Below are 18,486 nucleotides of genomic sequence, written 5' to 3'. Positions count from 1 at the left end.
TAAAGCCCGCCTGAAAAAGTAGGCATTAGTTTACTTTCTTTAATATTCTTGGGGATAAAGAGCTAGTTATAACGGAGTTATATTCTAATCAAATAATGAATGAAGGAGAAATATAATTATTAGCACAACTATTGTATATGTTATACAATAATAAATAAACGTCTTCTCATATATGATCCATACTTTAGGATTGCTCTAAAATATTTGCACGTAATTTGTAGAGGCCAAATTAATGTGAAATTGTGGAAAAGCAGGAAGGAGATGCTCGCGTGAAAGCTACAGTTGATTTCTTAAACACTTCAATGACAAACCAAGGTCTTTACAAAAATTATTTGTTAATTCTAAATTTTTACGAGTGAAAGGGCCAAGTATAGATTTTATTTGTTGCTTTTTTGGTCTTGTTTGCGCATCTGTTCTTGTTTTCGAAGGCTGGAAAGCCAACAAAAATAGATTATTTAAATTCAATCCATTCCTTTACATGTCAATATACAGTTATTTTCACTTTTATATTTTGCCCTAGAATAGTAAATTATGATCGATAAGGTCACTGATTAAAAGCTTTTAAAACAGATAAGACTAAAAATTGGGTTGTAGATAGAAATTTATGACCTCATGTAATCTAATTATTTTTTACTATTGATATGCGATTTAGTCTTAAATATAAGTTTACCATTTGTCTAAACAGCATATTCATTTATTCCGCGAGTAAGTGAACTACATATAAATTATACAAATATATATATTTTTATCTGCCCTGCTGCAAATAATGTGGAGTATTTTAAATCTGGATCTAATTGCCATTGTTCTGGCCACTTTATGTGTACTATTATTACTTTATTATGGTACATACTCGTACGAATTTTGGAATAATCTGTGTGTGCCCTATAAAAAACCAAAGCTACCATTTCTTGGTAACTTGTTCCAAGCAGAAATGAGTTTGAGGCCAACGTGCGCAGTACATCAAGAATATTACAAGTATTTTAGTGAATCCAGGTTTTTTGGATTATTTTCTTTCCGGACTCCAATTTTAATTATTAAGGATCCTGCACTGGTGGAAGCTGTATTAGTAAAAGATTTCACTTCTTTTTACAATAGAGGAACTGATGCAGACACTGATTTAGATCCATTAGCCGCTCATCTTCTCAATTTAACAGGAAAAAAATGGAGGAGACTCAGACAAAACCTTTCTCCAACCTTTACTTCAGGGAAATTGAAGATTATGCAACCGCTTCTTATTGAATGTGCGGACAAATTATTGAAACGCTGTTCGCTAAGTGCAGAAAACAAGCAACCAATTGAATGTAAGGATATGATGGGAAAGTTCTCTACGGATGTTATAGGATCATGTGCTTTTGGTTTGGATTTAGAAGCCATGGATAATCCAAATTCAAAATTTAGGACCATAGTAAAACTGTCAGCTCGCTCTAGTCCTTTATTGAAATTAAGAACGGCGCTCAGAGGGAAATTACCAAGACTTTTAAAATTACTCCAATGGAAAAACCAACCTCAAGAAGTTGAAGATTATTTCTTCTCTTTTGTTAAAAATGCAGTTGCTTTTAGAGAAACAAATAAAATTTACAGAAATGACTTTCTGCAGCTAATGATTGAAATAAAAAATCAAGATGCAACTTCTTTAAATAATATGGAAAACGATGAGGAGGAACCAAGTAAGTTAATTATTTTATAAATTCACAAAATATGAACTTAATTTTTTATTTACCAGGCAAGCTAAATTCTAAGATCTTTTTAAATTACTTAGCTAACTTTTAAAAATTACTTTGAGTGATGTTCAATTTATAGAAGAAATCCTACTGAAGTAAAAATTCACATCATTCCAGTTATACACGGTGAATCAGTAAGTAATGTCTATAGGCATACTGTCAATGGTTACCAGACGTCTCCGTTTCCTGGGGACAGACCCCGAATTCGTACTTCTGCCCCGATTGATAAGTGTCCCAGGAATGTCCCCGTTAACTATTGTATCATTACTAACTTTCCTATGATAAATCAAGAATAAGCTACAAAATTTAGTTCAAGAGATGTATTCAATATATTCATCACAAAAATACTTGACTTTAATTGCGTGAGAACAAAAATATTATGTTTTGTCTAGTATTAATAATTATATTTATAATGTATAATAATAGTAGTTTAAGGTACATATATCATTTTCCAGGATTCCTTTTATCTTCGTACGAGAAATTAAGTTTGTTTTGCAAGAAAACGTGTTCACGAGCACTCAACAGTGTTAGTTTATCAAGTTGTTTAATTCATTGAAAACTCTTTTAAGTGGACCAGTAAATTTTTAAAGGAGATTGTCTTAGTATAAGGAAGTCAAAGGTTACAAATTGCCCTTTAAAAATTTACTTCTGGTCTCTCTGAAAAATTTGACAAAATGTTTGGAAATATTTTAAACAAGTACTATTTTTATAATCGAAGGTTAATTTGCTTAGTTTCAGATAGAATACCGTCCTGCAAAAAATTTTTTACAAAAACGTTTTGCAAAAAAATTAAATTAGTTTATCAACATTTGTTTTATTTTTAGTAGGTCTGGATGATAAGCAAATGACTGCAAGCACTTACCAGTTCTTAGCTGCAGGTTTTGCCACAACTGCCCTGACCCTCACATTTTGTTTGTATGAACTTTCTGTTAATCAAGATATACAAAAAAAAGTGTATGAAGAAATTATAGAAGTTTTAGAAAAACATGAAGGGCAATTTACCTATCAGGCGATAAAAGAAATGAAATATCTTAATCAAATATTCTCAGGTAAATTTGTAATATTTATTTAATTTTAAAAATTAATAATGGCTCGTTTTTATATGTGTGAATAAAATGTCTCAAAAAGCAGAAGAAAATTTGGTTCTAAAAATAGTAGCTTCAATTTATTTTTGTACTACGGAGTTGGATACTTATTTCTCTTTGGAAATGGTGGTTTGAAAAATAGTAAAAATTTGGTGGGTAAAGAAGAGATCTTTTATTGTTCTTCCTGATATTTTTTCTGTTAATACTTTTCTCGATTAATTCTTTATTTCCTGATGAATATAAATTGTAACTTTTGGGAAAAGGATTTTTTAGCAAAACGCTATTCATTCATTACATATTGGTAGGGGATGGTCATGTTAGAATCGCCTCCTAGGCTCTTCCAGATCATTTGCTGATGGATAAAAATAAGTGCTATAATGCACGGAAATGTAAGGGTGGGATTGTTAATGATAGAGATTATATATTTTTGGCATTCTGTGATAGTTATAATCTAAAAATCTTGAATAACAATTTCCGAGGAACAAGAATGAAAAATAAACATATGTTGATTGTACAAGGGTGTGAACTCAGCTTATGAAATCTGAACTTGCATTATATCGGTTGATTGGTCTCTGCGATTGATTATTTTCTAGTTTTTACCAGTAAATTCTTCAAATCTATTTCTTTTAAGTATTACTTTAGATTTCGAGCATTCTCCAGAGAAAATTGCCTCTGATGCCTAGTTGAGTTGGTCATGTGATTTAGCTAAAGTCGGGTTGGATTTTGTTATAAGAAACACCTCATTCTTTTTGTCGTGAGTTTAGGAACCATCGGATGTTTTCGTTGTAGAAGTATTTGCTCCAATAGATGCTATTACTCTTTCATAAGTCCATGTTACAAAAGAACTTAGGCAAATTTTCAAACAGTTTTGAAATGAGTATTTTAATAAGTATTAGGAGAAAATAATATTCCTATGACAAGTTGGATTTCGCACCTCAAAGAAGTTTTGAATTCCTCCCCCAATACTTAATTAGCATAATCTGCCGTACCTCTTAAAGTTTAATTCGTTTCTTGATTCTCCCTTCTCTTAGCTGAGTATTTATTCTCTAAATCAAAGTTAAAAATAGTGTAGTACCTGGCCACATTATTGCTGAATTTTTACAATAACGGCCTGTGTTGTTTTTTTAAAATTATATTTCTCACGTTGGTCTTACACCGGTCTCTCTTAGTCAATCTTATCTTGTTTAAAATTGGTGATATTAATAATGTTGCCAATTATGAGGCGTTTCTTGAATAGCTAAGACATTTGCCGGATTGCTTTTACGTTTAAAGCGCTAGTCAATAATGGCCTCTTAAGTGAATTTCAGGTTAGCTTTCAGGTGGATTTCTACTTTAGAAAATCAAAATTACAGATTTGGAAATGCCATAAGAAAGTAAATTTCGGTCAAAAGTTGCCAAGTTTTTTTTGTTGTTCTTTCAATTTTTGGACAATATCGAGATTCATCTAGATGCTTAGGTCTCCAGCATTTACCGTTGCGTCCGAAAAAAGAAGACATTTTAAGCAAAATATTATAAAAAAGTGAAGTCATAAGCGCACTGAACCTACAATAAAAACTAATCATTCTCGGAAGTGAAACGAACAATATTAATGAAATTTAATTGCAGAAACTCTGAGGATGCATCCTCCTGCTCCGGCACTAAACAGGAAATCGACAAAAGATTATCAAATTCCTGATACGAATATCATTATACCTGGAGGAACAACAATTTTAATTCCAATATATTCAATTCATCATGATCCTCAATACTACACGGATCCTGAAAAGTTCTTACCAGAGAGGTTTAGTGACGATAATAAAGAGCAGATAAAAAAATATACTTATTTGCCATTTGGTGATGGACCAAGAACATGCATTGGTCAGTATGGTAAAACAAAGAATCGTTATACTAAGTCATTAAATAATTTTTTAACCTAATCTTCTCATTAATTTTAGCTTCAAGATTCGCCAAAATGGAAATTCTAACAGGGCTTTCAAAATTAATTCATCAATTTCGAATAACTTTAAATCCCAAAACAAAATCGCAAATGGTTTACAAAAAGTCGGGAACTTTTGTAGAACCATCTGAGAATGTGTTAATTGATCTCCACAAGAGATAGAAGAATCATCAACGTTATTTTATTTTGTAGTTTAATTTTTTTTAACTACATCAATTGCATAATCAAAAGGAAATGTCAATTATACAAGTATACTTTAATGCTCATTCGTTTTCATTTAATCTTTTAGTGAAGGTAGCAACTCTTAATAAAACCAAATTTATTTACAATCACTACTAATTTCTGATAATGTTTTGGTTTGTTTAAACTTCGTGAGTCATATAAAGAAGATAATAAATATGTAACATAGGAAGCTTTCTGAAATTGTGTTTTCTGAGAATAATTTTTGTTAAATTAATTAAATCATTTTTATAAATATAATTGAAATAAGGTAGCATAAAAATTGTTTCATAATAGTGTTTTATTTAATGTAACATACTAATTACCAGAGATCAGACTTGGGTTACAATAATAATATTTTATTTATAAAAAAAAAAAAAAGCAAATACATTTTCATTCAAAATTAAAAAACATTGTAAAGCATGAAAATTCCGTCTGCCGGAGGAAACTCAGAATAAATAAAACAAAATACTTCAGTAACACACAGTTCAAAAATTACAATATTAGATAGAAAAATTAAATAAAAAAATTGACAGCTTAAAACAATGAAAAAGAAATAGAACAGAATAATAGATACCTGCTAATCTAAAAAAATACAAAAGAAAATTGTACATACTCTGAAAAAAGAGAAGAGAAATAATCAAAAGAATATAAAAGAAAATTATTACATGCTATACAAAAAGAAAAGAAAAATAATCTGAAAAGTATACAAGAAAATTATACTTGTTCTGAAAAAAGAAAAGAAAAATACCTAAATAAATAGAATAGAAAATAAGAACACTGAAAAGTACCTTATTAGATGGCAAAAATGAAAAACTAAAGAATGTAATGTACCTAATTAATATATTTAAAAGAAATACACGCAAGCCATGAAAGCAATAAGACTGTGATGGTCAAATCATATGTCGGCGATAATGCCAGGTATGTCGCGCGAAGTTGATTAAATGCTTGCAATCTTTCTCAGAAGAAGTGTTAAGAAAGGGTATCGGCGCTGATGCAGGAAAAGGGCTAAAGCCAAGGTACTGCACCCACAGTTCGCTAAGGGCAGAACACTTGCACAAAAAATGATACAAATTCTCCCTAACAAAGGTGATCACAAAGAGGGCAGTTAGCATCAGGACGTTCAAGCCATGGTATGAAATGTAAGAGATCACATCTGAGCTTAAACAACCATTTCAAATCATTCAGTTTAAGAGCTAAATGACACTCAGTCTCAAGACAAAAAAGTTTAATATTATTCTTTGTACGAGAGAAACCAATCAGAATCTTGAGCAAGCCGTACGCATTGTTCAGTACGCCGAACCTTAATAGTATCTAGCAAAGTTCTGAGCTGCTCTTGCCAGAGAGAAACCTAATCCAGAGAACCATCAAATCCACAGGAGTATCTTAGCGCGAGCTCACACCAGTGTCGGAACCAAAAAGCATTGTGATTAATTACCTCAATTGCCAGATGCGTGGTAAACGATGAGAGGGAAGATTTTTAGCCCTTAGACAATATCTGGAATGTAAATTTAAAGTAAACACTTTAAGTAGATCCAAAGAATTTCCCAAATAAATCATGGTAGTTAGGTGTGGAGGAAGGTAATGAAAACAACTTCTTCACGAAAAACCAAAGACTGTCGAATGCGGCTTTAAAGTCAACAAAAAAAGAATTTACTTTATTACCTCTTTTAAGAAATTTAAGCTTAATAATGTTTAACTAAACAAACAGGTTATCAATATAGAATACCCTCGCCAGAACCCGGCTTGACACTCACTGAGCAACTCATTGTCTCTAACAAAGGATTCCAGTCGCTGAAGTAGACCAGTGAAAATCTTAGCAGAAGCGTCTAAGCAGGGTATGCCCCTGTAATTCTGGACATCATTAACAACCCCTCGTTTAAAAGGCGGAAAAATGATGGATTTACTAAATGAGGTTGGGGTCACGCGTAACTCACGGAAATCAAAAGGGAATTCCAAAGTACTATAGACAATGTAAGGTTCAGCTTACAAAACTAACAGAGTGGGTAAGCAAACTTTGGAAATAAGTTACAAAATCAGAAATATTAACATTATTACCGCAGGTAAAATTTTTACGATTAAAGACTTGGGTTACAGCAGACCTTTGCCGCGGTAACTTAGTCCTTCTGGATAACTTCCTTGGAATCTAGCAAGCTATGTTAGCCTTAAGATGAGGCAATGTAATTAGCAGCGAAGGGATATTATTGTCTTCCGTAATTTGTTCTCATTAAATTATTTTTAGAAACATTTAAATAAAGAAGTAAAGAATAGAAACATCAACCTTGAGGCAGCTACAGAATTCCTTACTGGATTTTAGAAGAATACTTCAATAGAGGAAGTTTTATTTTTTAGTTGCCATTATCAAAGGAAAACCACATGAGGATCTGTCTTGATTCAGATTCATGGATTTCAAATAAGCTAAACAAATTTCCTTCTTGCAGAACTTTACCTCAAGCTCCAAAATGATAGAGAGTACTTTTTGTTGTGAATAGGATATAAATAGATGTAAATAGAAGTTCCTTTGATGAAAGTAGAGATGCATTAGATTTAATTACATAATTCATATTAGAGAGTGGTCATAGAAATAAGTAAATGTCGCTGACTGGATGGTGAGATCAGACGTCCCTTAAAAAAAATGGTAAAATTTTTATATTATATTACAGATATTTATATTAATTTTTTTTTTATAAGGTAGTGAAAAAATGACTGTTTTGTCTTGACTGAATTATTTAAAATATAAAAATATTGTGTTGACAAAAAAAAAATCTTTTTTTAAATAGTAAATTTTCAAAAGGTTATGGGGCTATAATTGAAAGGTACTGTGGGAGCTAGAAAAAGCATTCCTCAAGTACTGATGTTGTTTTCAGTGACTCGAAATTTTGAGTTTCAATGCATTTATTCCTAAGAACCCGGAATAAAGTTCCCGGAAAGAACTACTTGGACAAATATGTGTTTCAAGTGCTCCCTAATTGCACAAAATTTGTCTGACATTTATTTGGAATACGTGAAGGACAAAAGAACTCCACAAAAAATGTTTGAGACATTAACATTCATTTTTGAAAGGAAGGGATTTACCACACAGTTTTTGGTGAGAAAAGAAATCCTAACCGTAAAATTAAAAGTAGTAAAAATTGCTCTCAGTATGCCGATGGGTGGAAACCACTAAAGGGTAAAAAAGGTACATGGAACACTTTCTTAAGAGTTCAAAGTAAACACAGACCTTTGGCAAGATGTTTCTCTCTCATTAAGATTGTTAAACAAGACCCTTAAACTAGCTGTGAGAGCATTACGCTCGAACCTAAATGTCAACATTAACTCATCTTTTAGAATTAAGCATTTAATCGTCTCACTCATGGCGTATGCTGACAATGTGGAGAATGCCTTTAAAAAAAACAGCCTACCTCAAGAGACCTGGCTAAGGAGGTTGGTTACAAATTCAAACCTGATAGATGTACCATCGAGAAACTGCTCCCAGACTAGGCTGTCAAAATCATAAGAAGTTACGAAATTCTGGATATCCGTATAAATCTATTACTTATATTTTAGTAATTAAATATAAGTATCAATGCCATCTCTATAACTTCATAAAAAATGATTGGGGCTCAAACCTGTAGACTACTCCTTTCGGAAAAAGCCTGGTCTTATTGCACACTGCTCTTAACAGGTTGGAAAATTTTGACATTGCTATAATACTTCAAAATTCAGATGAATTCAGTCTACCCAACTATTATGTTGTTTTGCCAATCAAAAGTTGCTCTGTATCAAAACGCTACCAAACCAGTTGTCACATATACTAGTAGGCCTCTAGGTGTTATCTAGGAGATGAGCTAGCTCTGAAAAAGTGGGAGAGCACAATTCGCAGATAAGTGAAGAATAAAGATTAGTGAATAGTGAAGTAGTTAATCGAATGCAGAGTTGTGAAATCTACGTATAAGAGGAACCAGAGTTCGTGGCCTTGATTGAGAAAAGGCACATTAAACAGTTAAATCACGAAGATCGTATGGGAGCTGGAAGCAAATCGCTCGGTTGTATCTTGAGGATGGCCTCGTTGATGTGGCTCCATGACGCAGATGCGGATTTGTACTAAAGAGTAAGGGAGAAAGTAAATGGTACTCTAAGGCTGCCGAACTGAAAGTTAGAAAGAAGCTATATGAGGAGGCTTTCAGGATGTAATGCCCAGAGATAGTTATAAAGAAACACTTTTACTCGGAGTGATGCCGATAGTTTTTTATTCAAAAATGCAGCCCAAATGCTGAAATTTTACAGATCGAAACATTGAAAAAAAAAAAATTGATCGACAAGATAAAAACACAATTTTAAAAAGTAAAAGAACTTTTTAGATATACATATGTATGTTATTTATTTACAGCTTGGCCCACTGAGAACAGAACGTTTGTTCAGGGGGGGGGCATTTTTAATAACTTCAATATTGTAGTAATACGCCGTAATTTTGCAAATCGGCAAGATTAATCGGCAGCACTAATAATATTCAGAATTTAGACACCCCAACATGACTTACGTTAAATAACTTATTATGTTGGCGCTATTGGCCAAGTTCTCGATGTGTACAAAACGTTTTTAATCATTGTATGTATATAGTTTACAAAGTAATATAGGTTTAATAGCTACTTATAAATTAGAAGTTGACGAGGTTATATGTGAATATGCACAATAATCGTCTCTATCACTCCTGACCTCGACCAGCATAGATATGGATATGGATACTATCGCAACGTGACGTGCAACTGCTTCAAAATGAACGAGAACGCTACACTTTTGAATCCTCCAAACGAATCTTCCTACCAGGTGTCAAATGAATGAATCTTGATTTATCCTAAATAAGTAAGTTAACGAAAAACCACGATTGTTAATTTTAGAAAAAATAAAACATAAAAAATAATTTAATTTATTTTATCTAGGTTAATGTTTAAATTTTTAATTTTGTTAAATTATTGCATATATTTCAAGCAACGTGGAGCTGAAACAGAAGCACTGGCAGAGTGCGCTGACGATGCTAAGCTAAGAGCTCCTTAGAACGTCGTGAGAAAAGTTTTGGTAAGAGGTTTAAAATTTATATTAGTTATGTATTTTAATTTTGGTCTTTCTTTAGTAGTTATAGTTTTGTATAATAACAATAATTTTTCAATAAATATGGTGAGACAAAGAATGAAGTTATCGTTTATACATTAATTGAAACAGCTCTAATTCGGACATGTTCCTCAAATTAGGTCACCTGAGTTGGCAGATTTTTGAAAAGCAAGAAATCTGACCTGTGCTTCCCAAAACAAACAGTCGATGAAGAACGATACGTAGGCATAGCAAGATCAATTCGGTCAATACGTAATATTATACAACCGATCGACGACACTGAATTGCAGAAATAGTCGGGCGAGTTTTTTATTGGGCAATAGAATTCATTTATGATTAGGCATACCCAAAGTGACCAAAAGAATCTCAGAGTTTCTTGCAGAACTTATCTCAAACCTTTAAAGAAGAAAGACAAAGAAAACAGGGAAGCGCAGTAAAAACAAAAAGTGGAAGAATTCAAGACATCACTCAAGCACAGTAGTAAAAGCGGAACACAGATTTACATTACAAAACTCTTGCCCGATTAGACAAAATCTAAGAATTAATGAAAACGTTAGAATTAGAAATGTTTTTGTTTTTTTTATTTTAAGTTACGAACAATTACATCGTTAAGACCACGGGGAAAAAATCAGCAGAAAAAGGTACCATTTAATCTCAGTAAAATGAGAAGGAGCGAGGAAGATTTTTTTTGGAGATTATCAGTCTATTTGGTTTACGGTAAGAAAAATCATCACAACATAATACTGATTAAACAAATCTTGATAGACAAAAGAACAAGGAATCCGCTAAGAATTAAAACTCAGTCACCAAAACGATGAACAGTACTGTACAATATGTATGAACTAGTTACACCAAAAGACACCTGTGTAAAACTAAAATAATGCCTATTATTTCGGGGCACTTGAACGTCTAACTATCAATCAGGTATCGCGGATACTTCTGTATGTTTATATGAACAAAACTATTACTGGTTTTGAGTTTTGAGACTTGGAAGAGTTTATTACTCAATAACGAACGAATATGCTTAAAAAGTAATTATGAAAACTAACCATACAGCGGTGGTGCTATAAGATTAATTTTTATAGGAAGTTCCTCGGTGGAGAGAGCTAGTCCAGCCTTTAGAGCTGTCTTAACTGCATCTATTCCTTCATATCCATAACAGGCAACTTCTATATCAGCTCTTATTTTTACTGCTTGAGAAGTAAGCTTTCGTTTTATATTTGTAAGTAGTACCTCTAGCGTTGCTTCATCTAGGCCACATTCGGCTAATATTGAGTTGTCTCTAGGAATGAGAATAAATGTGGTAATGCCTCAAAATACTTCTTAAGTAAACTTAGAAAAAATATATGTCTATTGCAAAGTAGATAACATTAAAAAATAATAACGTATGAGATGCCTTGAGCAGATTATTCCACTACTCTTTATCCGTCCGTAGTTACGAAAGCAAGTTTCTAAACTTTTAGACAATACTGCAAAAACTTACAATACAGCTTGCTTGAAAAAGTCGTAGGCAGATGATTTCTTTTTTTGCCTCTCTTCAAAAAACCAGGCTGTTCTCTGATACAGCTCCTCTAATTGTTCGTCCGTTTCATAATTGAGCAACTCGGCAACATGACGTAATATAGAATTCACCGCTTTCGCTTTAGCAAATCTCTCCGTACATTTTTCTACATCTTCTGGAGATACTCGTCGCTTACTCAAATCAATGTAACCTGTCGTTCAAGAAAATTTTAGATACCATTTTGACAGTAACATATTAATAGATATGTAGTGACTTACCTTTTTCTTTATCCACTCTAATCACTACAACAGGTTCAGTTTTTCCTACTCTTATTAGTTTATTAATGGAACGAATACGTCTTCTAGAAAGTTCAGATAATAATATCATCCCCTCAATATTGTTGTACTCTAACAAATGCACGTAAGCTCCCATTTCAGCAACACTTCTGACGTTTACCATCACTACATCTTCCACCTCAGGGTACTTCTCTTTATAAAATCTACAGCTTAGAGGCATTGTCTTTTAAAAACTCAAGTAGTACATACGAATCAAAACTATCCACGAGAAATTATAATAATTATAACAGTGAGAGATTACCAATCACTAATTTAACCACGTCCTGAATGAAAGTAAGTAACTTAAATACACACACTACCTTAAACGCTAACCTTATTATTATTATTAACTATTTACTACCTGGTGAGTTAAGATACAGACACGCGGATATATTGCATGCTTTCTTCTAAATGTAGAATCGATAGTCAATGCGAAACTAATCGAAAGAGTTAAATGCCGAGCAGCACCAAAAACTTATTTAGAATTAAACTAGCGTGGATTCGGTCAAATTGTACCAAAAACAATTGTCTTGGCACAGTAATTTAACCTTTAAATATAAAATCCACCCATGAACGCCCGATACTTAAAAAATTGCCAACTTATTAAAATAAAAACGTAATGATAGATATGATTAAATTGTTAAAACTGTCTAAAAATCTTAGTTCTCCCCGACTCTGTCTTTATGAAACATTTAGAGTTAACTCCGTCGAGCTGAACTTGCATTATTTTCGTACCTAGAATCTTGTTCAATCTGGTTCTGTTGTTAGTTTGCGGCTGACATCCAAAGCCATTGTTTGCCCGTTACGTCTCCTAGTAGAGCTGTTTTGTATAAATAATGGGCTTTCCATAGCATGTTGCCTTGATCTTATACTTTTAATATTCTTGCGGAAGGCAATAGAATATGGTAGCCGAGCGATTAGAGGTGTGGCCCGCAAAAATTAATTGTGGTACTGGGTTCAATTCTCGGTTTAGGCATTGCATTTTACTTGATTTATAAGAAAAACTTAACAGTAAAGTACACTTGCCAACGTCTACGACTCCTAATTTGGTTGCTAAACGTAAAGCCCGCCTGAAAAAGTAGGCATTAGTTTACTTTCTTTAATATTCTTGGGGATAAAGAGCTAGTTATAACGGAGTTATATTCTAATCAAATAATGAATGAAGGAGAAATATAATTATTAGCACAACTATTGTATATGTTATACAATAATAAATAAACGTCTTCTCATATATGATCCATACTTTAGGATTGCTCTAAAATATTTGCACGTAATTTGTAGAGGCCAAATTAATGTGAAATTGTGGAAAAGCAGGAAGGAGATGCTCGCGTGAAAGCTACAGTTGATTTCTTAAACACTTCAATGACAAACCAAGGTCTTTACAAAAATTATTTGTTAATTCTAAATTTTTACGAGTGAAAGGGCCAAGTATAGATTTTATTTGTTGCTTTTTTGGTCTTGTTTGCGCATCTGTTCTTGTTTTCGAAGGCTGGAAAGCCAACAAAAATAGATTATTTAAATTCAATCCATTCCTTTACATGTCAATATACAGTTATTTTCACTTTTATATTTTGCCCTAGAATAGTAAATTATGATCGATAAGGTCACTGATTAAAAGCTTTTAAAACAGATAAGACTAAAAATTGGGTTGTAGATAGAAATTTATGACCTCATGTAATCTAATTATTTTTTACTATTGATATGCGATTTAGTCTTAAATATAAGTTTACCATTTGTCTAAACAGCATATTCATTTATTCCGCGAGTAAGTGAACTACATATAAATTATACAAATATATATATTTTTATCTGCCCTGCTGCAAATAATGTGGAGTATTTTAAATCTGGATCTAATTGCCATTGTTCTGGCCACTTTATGTGTACTATTATTACTTTATTATGGTACATACTCGTACGAATTTTGGAATAATCTGTGTGTGCCCTATAAAAAACCAAAGCTACCATTTCTTGGTAACTTGTTCCAAGCAGAAATGAGTTTGAGGCCAACGTGCGCAGTACATCAAGAATATTACAAGTATTTTAGTGAATCCAGGTTTTTTGGATTATTTTCTTTCCGGACTCCAATTTTAATTATTAAGGATCCTGCACTGGTGGAAGCTGTATTAGTAAAAGATTTCACTTCTTTTTACAATAGAGGAACTGATGCAGACACTGATTTAGATCCATTAGCCGCTCATCTTCTCAATTTAACAGGAAAAAAATGGAGGAGACTCAGACAAAACCTTTCTCCAACCTTTACTTCAGGGAAATTGAAGATTATGCAACCGCTTCTTATTGAATGTGCGGACAAATTATTGAAACGCTGTTCGCTAAGTGCAGAAAACAAGCAACCAATTGAATGTAAGGATTTGATGGGAAAGTTCTCTACGGATGTTATAGGATCATGTGCTTTTGGTTTGGATTTAGAAGCCATGGATAATCCAAATTCAAAATTTAGGACCATAGTAAAACTGTCAGCTCGCTCTAGTCCTTTATTGAAATTAAGAACGGCGCTCAGAGGGAAATTACCAAGACTTTTAAAATTACTCCAATGGAAAAACCAACCTCAAGAAGTTGAAGATTATTTCTTCTCTTTTGTTAAAAATGCAGTTGCTTTTAGAGAAACAAATAAAATTTACAGAAATGACTTTCTGCAGCTAATGATTGAAATAAAAAATCAAGATGCAACTTCTTTAAATAATATGGAAAACGATGAGGAGGAACCAAGTAAGTTAATTATTTTATAAATTCACAAAATATGAACTTAATTTTTTATTTACCAGGCAAGCTAAATTCTAAGATCTTTTTAAATTACTTAGCTAACTTTTAAAAATTACTTTGAGTGATGTTCAATTTATAGAAGAAATCCTACTGAAGTAAAAATTCACACCATTCCAGTTATACACGGTGAATCAGTAAGTAATGTCTATAGGCATACTGTCAATGGTTACCAGACGTCTCCGTTTCCTGGGGACAGACCCCGAATTCGTACTTCTGCCCCGATTGATAAGTGTCCCAGGAATGTCCCCGTTAACTATTGTATCATTACTAACTTTCCTATGATAAATCAAGAATAAGCTACAAAATTTAGTTCAAGAGATGTATTCAATATATTCATCACAAAAATACTTGACTTTAATTGCGTGAGAACAAAAATATTATGTTTTGTCTAGTATTAATAATTATATTTATAATGTATAATAATAGTAGTTTAAGGTACATATATCATTTTCCAGGATTCCTTTTATCTTCGTACGAGAAATTAAGTTTGTTTTGCAAGAAAACGTGTTCACGAGCACTCAACAGTGTTAGTTTATCAAGTTGTTTAATTCATTGAAAACTCTTTTAAGTGGACCAGTAAATTTTTAAAGGAGATTGTCTTAGTATAAGGAAGTCAAAGGTTACAAATTGCCCTTTAAAAATTTACTTCTGGTCTCTCTGAAAAATTTGACAAAATGTTTGGAAATATTTTAAACAAGTACTATTTTTATAATCGAAGGTTAATTTGCTTAGTTTCAGATAGAATACCGTCCTGCAAAAAATTTTTTACAAAAACGTTTTGCAAAAAAATTAAATTAGTTTATCAACATTTGTTTTATTTTTAGTAGGTCTGGATGATAAGCAAATGACTGCAAGCACTTACCAGTTCTTAGCTGCAGGTTTTGCCACAACTGCCCTGACCCTCACATTTTGTTTGTATGAACTTTCTGTTAATCAAGATATACAAAAAAAAGTGTATGAAGAAATTATAGAAGTTTTAGAAAAACATGAAGGGCAATTTACCTATCAGGCGATAAAAGAAATGAAATATCTTAATCAAATATTCTCAGGTAAATTTGTAATATTTATTTAATTTTAAAAATTAATAATGGCTCGTTTTTATATGTGTGAATAAAATGTCTCAAAAAGCAGAAGAAAATTTGGTTCTAAAAATAGTAGCTTCAATTTATTTTTGTACTACGGAGTTGGATACTTATTTCTCTTTGGAAATGGTGGTTTGAAAAATAGTAAAAATTTGGTGGGTAAAGAAGAGATCTTTTATTGTTCTTCCTGATATTTTTTCTGTTAATACTTTTCTCGATTAATTCTTTATTTCCTGATGAATATAAATTGTAACTTTTGGGAAAAGGATTTTTTAGCAAAACGCTATTCATTCATTACATATTGGTAGGGGATGGTCATGTTAGAATCGCCTCCTAGGCTCTTCCAGATCATTTGCTGATGGATAAAAATAAGTGCTATAATGCACGGAAATGTAAGGGTGGGATTGTTAATGATAGAGATTATATATTTTTGGCATTCTGTGATAGTTATAATCTAAAAATCTTGAATAACAATTTCCGAGGAACAAGAATGAAAAATAAACATATGTTGATTGTACAAGGGTGTGAACTCAGCTTATGAAATCTGAACTTGCATTATATCGGTTGATTGGTCTCTGCGATTGATTATTTTCTAGTTTTTACCAGTAAATTCTTCAAATCTATTTCTTTTAAGTATTACTTTAGATTTCGAGCATTCTCCAGAGAAAATTGCCTCTGATGCCTAGTTGAGTTGGTCATGTGATTTAGCTAAAGTCGGGTTGGATTTTGTTATAAGAAACACCTCATTCTTTTTGTCGTGAGTTTAGGAACCATCGGATGTTTTCGTTGTAGAAGTATTTGCTCCAATAGATGCTATTACTCTTTCATAAGTCCATGTTACAAAAGAACTTAGGCAAATTTTCAAACAGTTTTGAAATGAGTATTTTAATAAGTATTAGGAGAAAATAATATTCCTATGACAAGTTGGATTTCGCACCTCAAAGAAGTTTTGAATTCCTCCCCCAATACTTAATTAGCATAATCTGCCGTACCTCTTAAAGTTTAATTCGTTTCTTGATTCTCCCTTCTCTTAGCTGAGTATTTATTCTCTAAATCAAAGTTAAAAATAGTGTAGTACCTGGCCACATTATTGCTGAATTTTTACAATAACGGCCTGTGTTGTTTTTTTAAAATTATATTTCTCACGTTGGTCTTACACCGGTCTCTCTTAGTCAATCTTATCTTGTTTAAAATTGGTGATATTAATAATGTTGCCAATTATGAGGCGTTTCTTGAATAGCTAAGACATTTGCCGGATTGCTTTTACGTTTAAAGCGCTAGTCAATAATGGCCTCTTAAGTGAATTTCAGGTTAGCTTTCAGGTGGATTTCTACTTTAGAAAATCAAAATTACAGATTTGGAAATGCCATAAGAAAGTAAATTTCGGTCAAAAGTTGCCAAGTTTTTTTTGTTGTTCTTTCAATTTTTGGACAATATCGAGATTCATCTAGATGCTTAGGTCTCCAGCATTTACCGTTGCGTCCGAAAAAAGAAGACATTTTAAGCAAAATATTATAAAAAAGTGAAGTCATAAGCGCACTGAACCTACAATAAAAACTAATCATTCTCGGAAGTGAAACGAACAATATTAATGAAATTTAATTGCAGAAACTCTGAGGATGCATCCTCCTGCTCCGGCACTAAACAGGAAATCGACAAAAGATTATCAAATTCCTGATACGAATATCATTATACCTGGAGGAACAACAATTTTAATTCCAATATATTCAATTCATCATGATCCTCAATACTACACGGATCCTGAAAAGTTCTTACCAGAGAGGTTTAGTGACGATAATAAAGAGCAGATAAAAAAATATACTTATTTGCCATTTGGTGATGGACCAAGAACATGCATTGGTCAGTATGGTAAAACAAAGAATCGTTATACTAAGTCATTAAATAATTTTTTAACCTAATCTTCTCATTAATTTTAGCTTCAAGATTCGCCAAAATGGAAATTCTAACAGGGCTTTCAAAATTAATTCATCAATTTCGAATAACTTTAAATCCCAAAACAAAATCGCAAATGGTTTACAAAAAGTCGGGAACTTTTGTAGAACCATCTGAGAATGTGTTAATTGATCTCCACAAGAGATAGAAGAATCATCAACGTTATTTTATTTTGTAGTTTAATTTTTTTTAACTACATCAATTGCATAATCAAAAGGAAATGTCAATTATACAAGTATACTTTAATGCTCATTCGTTTTCATTTAATCTTTTAGTGAAGGTAGCAACTCTTAATAAAACCAAATTTATTTACAATCACTACTAATTTCTGATAATGTTTTGGTTTGTTTAAACTTCGTGAGTCATATAAAGAAGATAATAAATATGTAACATAGGAAGCTTTCTGAAATTGTGTTTTCTGAGAATAATTTTTGTTAAATTAATTAAATCATTTTTATAAATATAATTGAAATAAGGTAGCATAAAAATTGTTTCATAATAGTGTTTTATTTAATGTAACATACTAATTACCAGAGATCAGACTTGGGTTACAATAATAATATTTTATTTATAAAAAAAAAAAAAAGCAAATACATTTTCATTCAAAATTAAAAAACATTGTAAAGCATGAAAATTCCGTCTGCCGGAGGAAACTCAGAATAAATAAAACAAAATACTTCAGTAACACACAGTTCAAAAATTACAATATTAGATAGAAAAATTAAATAAAAAAATTGACAGCTTAAAACAATGAAAAAGAAATAGAACAGAATAATAGATACCTG

At 32.0% G+C, this 18,486-nt stretch overlaps 3 protein-coding genes across 7 annotated transcripts; 2 read left to right on the top strand and 1 right to left on the bottom strand.

Moving 5' to 3' along the window:
* The first annotated feature begins 72 nt into the window (after positions 1–72).
* Positions 73–5,541, top strand: LOC141449218 (cytochrome P450 6a2-like). Of its 2 annotated transcripts, none has more exons than XM_074118430.1 (4): positions 73–1,667; positions 2,549–2,770; positions 4,412–4,663; positions 4,741–5,541. In XM_074118430.1, the coding sequence occupies exons 1-4, from the start codon at positions 767–769 to the stop codon at positions 4,902–4,904; spliced, it is 1,539 nt and encodes a 512-aa protein (XP_073974531.1). In that variant the 5' UTR covers positions 73–766; the 3' UTR covers positions 4,905–5,541. The 2 variants fall into 2 exon arrangements, with proteins under 2 accessions (XP_073974531.1, XP_073974530.1); XM_074118429.1 differs by having other exon boundaries at positions 2,546–2,770.
* Positions 5,407–12,214, bottom strand: LOC141449225 (eukaryotic translation initiation factor 2 subunit 1-like). Of its 3 annotated transcripts, none has more exons than XM_074118443.1 (4): positions 11,829–12,214; positions 11,533–11,761; positions 11,099–11,331; positions 5,407–9,795 (listed from the first exon to the last, which is right to left on the bottom strand). In XM_074118443.1, exons 1-4 carry the CDS (start codon positions 12,064–12,066, stop codon positions 9,791–9,793), a joined length of 705 nt encoding a protein of 234 aa, XP_073974544.1. In that variant the 5' UTR covers positions 12,067–12,214; the 3' UTR covers positions 5,407–9,790. The 3 variants fall into 3 exon arrangements, with proteins under 3 accessions (XP_073974544.1, XP_073974542.1, XP_073974543.1); XM_074118441.1 differs by having other exon boundaries at positions 5,407–7,586; XM_074118442.1 differs by having other exon boundaries at positions 5,407–5,578.
* Positions 12,215–13,543: 1,329 nt separating this feature from the next.
* On the top strand, positions 13,544–18,486 carry LOC141449219 (cytochrome P450 6a2-like). Of its 2 annotated transcripts, none has more exons than XM_074118432.1 (4): positions 13,544–14,612; positions 15,494–15,715; positions 17,357–17,608; positions 17,686–18,486. In XM_074118432.1, the coding sequence occupies exons 1-4, from the start codon at positions 13,712–13,714 to the stop codon at positions 17,847–17,849; spliced, it is 1,539 nt and encodes a 512-aa protein (XP_073974533.1). In that variant the 5' UTR covers positions 13,544–13,711; the 3' UTR covers positions 17,850–18,486. The 2 variants fall into 2 exon arrangements, with proteins under 2 accessions (XP_073974533.1, XP_073974532.1); XM_074118431.1 differs by having other exon boundaries at positions 15,491–15,715.

Source organism: Rhodnius prolixus, unplaced genomic scaffold (assembly GCF_049639745.1).
Source record: "Rhodnius prolixus isolate KJV_2025 unplaced genomic scaffold, Rpr scaffold_2, whole genome shotgun sequence".
Classification (NCBI taxonomy): Eukaryota; Metazoa; Arthropoda; class Insecta; order Hemiptera; family Reduviidae; genus Rhodnius; species Rhodnius prolixus.
Note: the sequence above shows the minus strand (reverse complement) of the source record. Positions and strands in the feature narration are given on the sequence as shown.

Excerpts from the sequence above, each read along its gene's own strand:
- LOC141449218 (XM_074118429.1), top strand. The coding sequence starts at position 767 with ATGTGGAGTATTTTAAATCTGGATCTAATTGCCATTGTTCTGGCCACT. Across the intron at positions 2,771-4,411 it reads TCTTAATCAAATATTCTCAG|AAACTCTGAGGATGCATCCT; the intron begins GTAAATTTGTAA and ends ATTTAATTGCAG. Across the intron at positions 4,664-4,740 it reads TGGACCAAGAACATGCATTG|CTTCAAGATTCGCCAAAATG; the intron begins GTCAGTATGGTA and ends CATTAATTTTAG.
- LOC141449225 (XM_074118441.1), bottom strand. The coding sequence starts at position 12,066 with ATGCCTCTAAGCTGTAGATTTTATAAAGAGAAGTACCCTGAGGTGGAA. Across the intron at positions 11,332-11,532 it reads TTTTTCAAGCAAGCTGTATT|AGACAACTCAATATTAGCCG; the intron begins GTAAGTTTTTGC and ends TCTCATTCCTAG. Across the intron at positions 7,587-11,098 it reads TATAGCACCACCGCTGTATG|GGACGTCTGATCTCACCATC; the intron begins GTTAGTTTTCAT and ends ATTTTTTTTAAG.
- LOC141449219 (XM_074118431.1), top strand. The coding sequence starts at position 13,712 with ATGTGGAGTATTTTAAATCTGGATCTAATTGCCATTGTTCTGGCCACT. Across the intron at positions 14,613-15,490 it reads AAACGATGAGGAGGAACCAA|TAGGTCTGGATGATAAGCAA; the intron begins GTAAGTTAATTA and ends TTTTATTTTTAG. Across the intron at positions 15,716-17,356 it reads TCTTAATCAAATATTCTCAG|AAACTCTGAGGATGCATCCT; the intron begins GTAAATTTGTAA and ends ATTTAATTGCAG.